The sequence below is a fragment of the Microtus ochrogaster genome, chromosome X (assembly GCF_000317375.1).
Source record: "Microtus ochrogaster isolate Prairie Vole_2 chromosome X, MicOch1.0, whole genome shotgun sequence".
Classification (NCBI taxonomy): Eukaryota; Metazoa; Chordata; class Mammalia; order Rodentia; family Cricetidae; genus Microtus; species Microtus ochrogaster.
The window spans coordinates 22970048-22974283 of record NC_022026.1 but is presented as its reverse complement, the minus strand read 5'-3'; the positions used below and the strand labels follow the sequence as shown (position 1 = coordinate 22974283).

General features: G+C 37.7%; 1 protein-coding gene across 1 annotated transcript in view; it reads right to left on the bottom strand.

Moving 5' to 3' along the window:
- The window catches only part of Tex11 (testis expressed 11), a 278018-nt gene that overhangs the window by 161789 nt on the left and 111993 nt on the right, over nucleotides 1-4236 (bottom strand). The window contains exon 13 of the mRNA XM_005358598.2: nucleotides 4107-4118. Within this exon, the coding sequence (XP_005358655.1) occupies nucleotides 4107-4118 (12 nt within the window). The remainder of the gene's footprint in view (nucleotides 1-4106; nucleotides 4119-4236) is intronic.

The window sequence follows — 4236 nt, the reverse complement described above, 5'->3', positions numbered from 1 at the left end:
TGTGGGCAGCTGTCCTGTTGTGTCTGGTAAATATCGTTTTGCTGAAGATATATCTACCCTCCCTGGCTCTTAGAATTTTTCCACCCCCTCTTCTGAAATGACTCCTGAGCTTTGGAAAAAGAAGCTGTGATACAGATGTCCTGTTTAGCTCTGAACACTACAATGTCTTAGTCTCTGTACACTGACCTCATCATCTGCAAAAAGAAGCTTCTTTCAGGAGGGTTGAAAGATGCATGAATATGGGGTATATGTGGTATATTATTGCCGTCCAATTAGTAGAATAATAGGACTAGGTTCTCCCATAGGGGCTATGACTTAATCAGCCATAGGTTTATTGCTCAGTTAAAGATACCAGACATGGGTTCCATCTTACAGACACAACTTTAAATTCAATCAAAAAGTGGTTGGTTACTCTCATAACATTCCTTACACTATTTTCCACCAGTGGGCATATCTTGACAGACCAATCATTACTGGAAATCACAGGGCTCACACGTGGGTAAGACTGTTGATGACTTTTCTCCCAAATAGTATACATAGAACCTTCCAGGACTATGAAAGCTAGCCAATAGGGATGAAACTTCTAACTCCTGTGACTCAGGTAAGTAGCAAATCCAACAAAAAAAGTTCTTACCATCAAGGTCTAGAAAGTAACCAAGATCAATGGTAATAGCCTATAATTTTTTTTGGGGGGGATGGAAGTTCTATGGGACCCCACTGACAAACAATTTGCAAAGTAGTAACATACCTGTCAATAGAGTTTTTATTTGACAATCTATGGTATCTGGCAGAAGGCACTGACTCCCCATTATAAAGTGACTCCATCTAAACCCCTTTATATACATAGATATTTTAGAAACTCCTATAATAGGTTTCCACACGGCCTTTCCAAAGGTCTTTAGTACTTGTTAGCATTCTCAACAATAGTCGTTTTCTCTCTGCTTTCAAATCCCCAACCCATGTAACTCTACTATTCCCTGTCCCCACTTAAACCACCTGCATTATTCCCACTTTTCTTGATCTCCATGCCCAATGGTTCCTTACTAGTTTCTTGACTTCTATGGGCATTCCAATTTAAATACTAATATGTAAAGAATCAAAGGTTCTTACATACAGCATTCGCCTTTGTGGGTCTGGATTACCTCAATAAGAATAATTATTTCCAACTTCACCCATTTACCTGAGAATTTCACAATTTATTTTTTCTGACTGAATAATATTCTACCATATAGACAGACAGACAGACAGACAGACAGACAGACAGAGGCATTTTTCATTATTCATTCATCCACTGACAGACATCTAGGCTGTTTCAATTCCCTGGCTATTATAAATAGAGCAGCAATGAACACAGATAAGCAAGGATCTCTGCAGTAGGAATTAGAATTTTTCTGAATATGCCCAAGAGTAGAATAGCTGGATCATATAGTTAATCTATATCTAGTTCTTTGAGAAACCTCCACATGGACAGTAGTTGCTCCATTTTGGACTCCAACCAACAATAAATTAGGGTTCTTCATTCCCCACATCTTTGGCAGCATTTGTTGTCATTTGGTTTTGTTGTTGTTTTGTTTGTTTATTCTTTTTTATCTTAGCCATTCTGAAAGGGATAATATAAAAATCTCAAAGTACTTTTGATTTGCATTTCCCTGATGACTAAGGATCTTGAACATTTTAAAACAATTTCTCATCCATTTGCATTTCATCTTTGAGTACTCTTAGTTTCTAGCTCCAATTTTTAATTGAGTTGTTTGCTTTCTTGATGTTTAGTTTTGAGGTTTTTTTTTTATGTATGATGTAGATATGTCTGATGTATAGCCAGTAGTTTTTTTTTCCATTCTGTAGGCTGCCTCTTCACTCAAATGATGTTGTGTTCTTTATTGTACAGAGTTTTTTTAGTTTTATGGTATCCCATTTGTCAGTGGTTGGTCTTACTGCCTGTACTACTGGGGTCCTATTGAGAAAGTCCTATCCTGTGCCCAAAAATAGGAGCATATTCCCCATTTATCTTCTGTCAGATTCAGAGTATCCAGTCTTATGCTAAGGTTCCTTGATCCATTGGAGTTGAGCTTTTTTTTTTTTAGGTGAGAGATAAGGAATTAGTTTCATTCTTCTACGTGCAGCTATCCTGTTTGACCAGTACCATTTGCTGAGTTTTTTTTCGTGTGTTTACTATTGGTACTTTTTAAAAGTACCAATTATCTTATTATTAGTGTGTGTGCATGTGTTCACAGTGCATGATGTGTACATGGGCATGTATGTGGAAGTCAAAAGATAATTTTTTGGAGTTCCTTCTTTCCTATCACCTTTAGATGGGCTCTGGAACCCGAATGCAGGTGACCAGGCTCGCATAGCATGCGCCCTTACCCATCAAGCAGTCTCACTAGCTCCATTTGCACTGCTTCATTCAGCTCACTTACCTATTTACTGACTGGATTATTTAGAAACTTAGTGCTTGATATTTATATATTCTAATTATTAATTCCTGGTCCAATAAATAGCTGGTGAATATTTTATTTCATTCTTTAGACCATTTCTTTGAACCACTGTTTCTTTTACTATGTAGACTGTTTTCTTAAGTTTATTTATAATTGTGTGTGTGTGTGTGTGTGTGTGTGTGTGTGTGTGTGTGTGTGTATGTATGTTTACAGCAGGTGCTCATGGAGGCCAGAGCTGCCCGGTCCGCCTGGAGCTGATGTTAGAAGCTGTTGTAAACTGCCCAGCATCCATGCTAGAAATCCACCTCAGGACCTCTACAAGAACATTATGCATTCTTAACCACTGAGCAATCTCTCCATTCCCCAGCAAACTGATTTTTTAATGTGATACAATCTAGTTTATCACTCCTTGCTATTATTCCCTGAGTCTTATTGATTTCTGATGCTAATATATTCTTGCCTTCTAGTTTCTTATTTCTTGCAACTCTGGATAAACCATATCATGATGTAAGATATCAAACTTCCTCAAATTTTTCATGTTATAAGGAAGTCTAAGCTAAATAGATAAGAAGAAAATAGCTGATTAACTTCCAGATGTTTCAAACATTTCAGGCAACAGATATGTAAGTAAAGAAAACATAATGAATATTCGGCCCAGTCATTTTTTTTTTAGAATCTACAAGATTAATATTTCTAGCACCAGTTGCTTACTGATTGCATCCACAAGACCTCCCAAGCAATAGCCACCCAAGGTGAGCTCAATCAAGCCACAGAACTCCAAGAGAGTGATTTAATGAGGCAAATCAGTAAGTTTTAGGGTTGCTTATTACAAAGCAATAGGTATTATAAAACTCATGCATCCTGAAAGAAATTCTACCAGCAACATGTCCATTTATGACAGAATATCATCAAAGTCAGCCAACCAGATCACCTGTGAGAATGAACCCTAACACCCAGAATGGCCCCAAGACTGAAAAATTACAGCCATCCCAGTGGCTAGCTTCACATTGTGGTTTTGGTTTGCATTTCCCTAATGGCAAATGATAGTGGTTATTCCATATTGATTTTGATGATGTTAAAGTGTGGAGGCTGAAAAATGCAGGCCCATTTCCACCTTGTCTGACCGTCAAGAGAGTTTGGAGATATGACAAGTATAGTTGTGTGTGTCCTAACTCAGGAGGTGATTGCTTGGTTCTTTTGAAATTAGACAGCTCATGCTAGTAAGCCCAAGCCATCCTAATAGGGGGTCAGGATATGTAAATGTACTTCTGCTCCTTCTTTAGTAACTGTGAGGTCACCTAGGGAAGGGCAGGGTGGTCTTCCTCGTGACCTAGAGCCACCTAGACAACAGAATGCTAATGATTTGATGTCTCAGAGTGATAAACCATTGACTGTGTAAATTATGCTTCTGTATCATGTTGATAAAAGTCTTTGTTACCTTCTTCCCCCATTTACTTTGAGTATATAAAAGCTGTGGAAAAATAAACTGGGTGGGGAGGGATTTTCAAGATTGTAGTCATTGGAATGCCCTCCCAATTCTCTGTTTTCTGTCCTATTATTTTTATGTGTCTTCATATTCTTTACTTATATTTCATCAATTCCCATACCCCTACCCTGGTAAAAAGTACTTTTATTGAGGCTGGTCCTTGACATTAAAGTTTGACAAACACTAAAATGTCTCTAAAAATTTTAAAGACTCTTTAGACCTAACTCATGATCCCATGAAAATAAACCCAAAGAACATATAAACTGTAAAATAACACCTACTCATTCCTTCCTGTTTCACCTACTCTGGCAC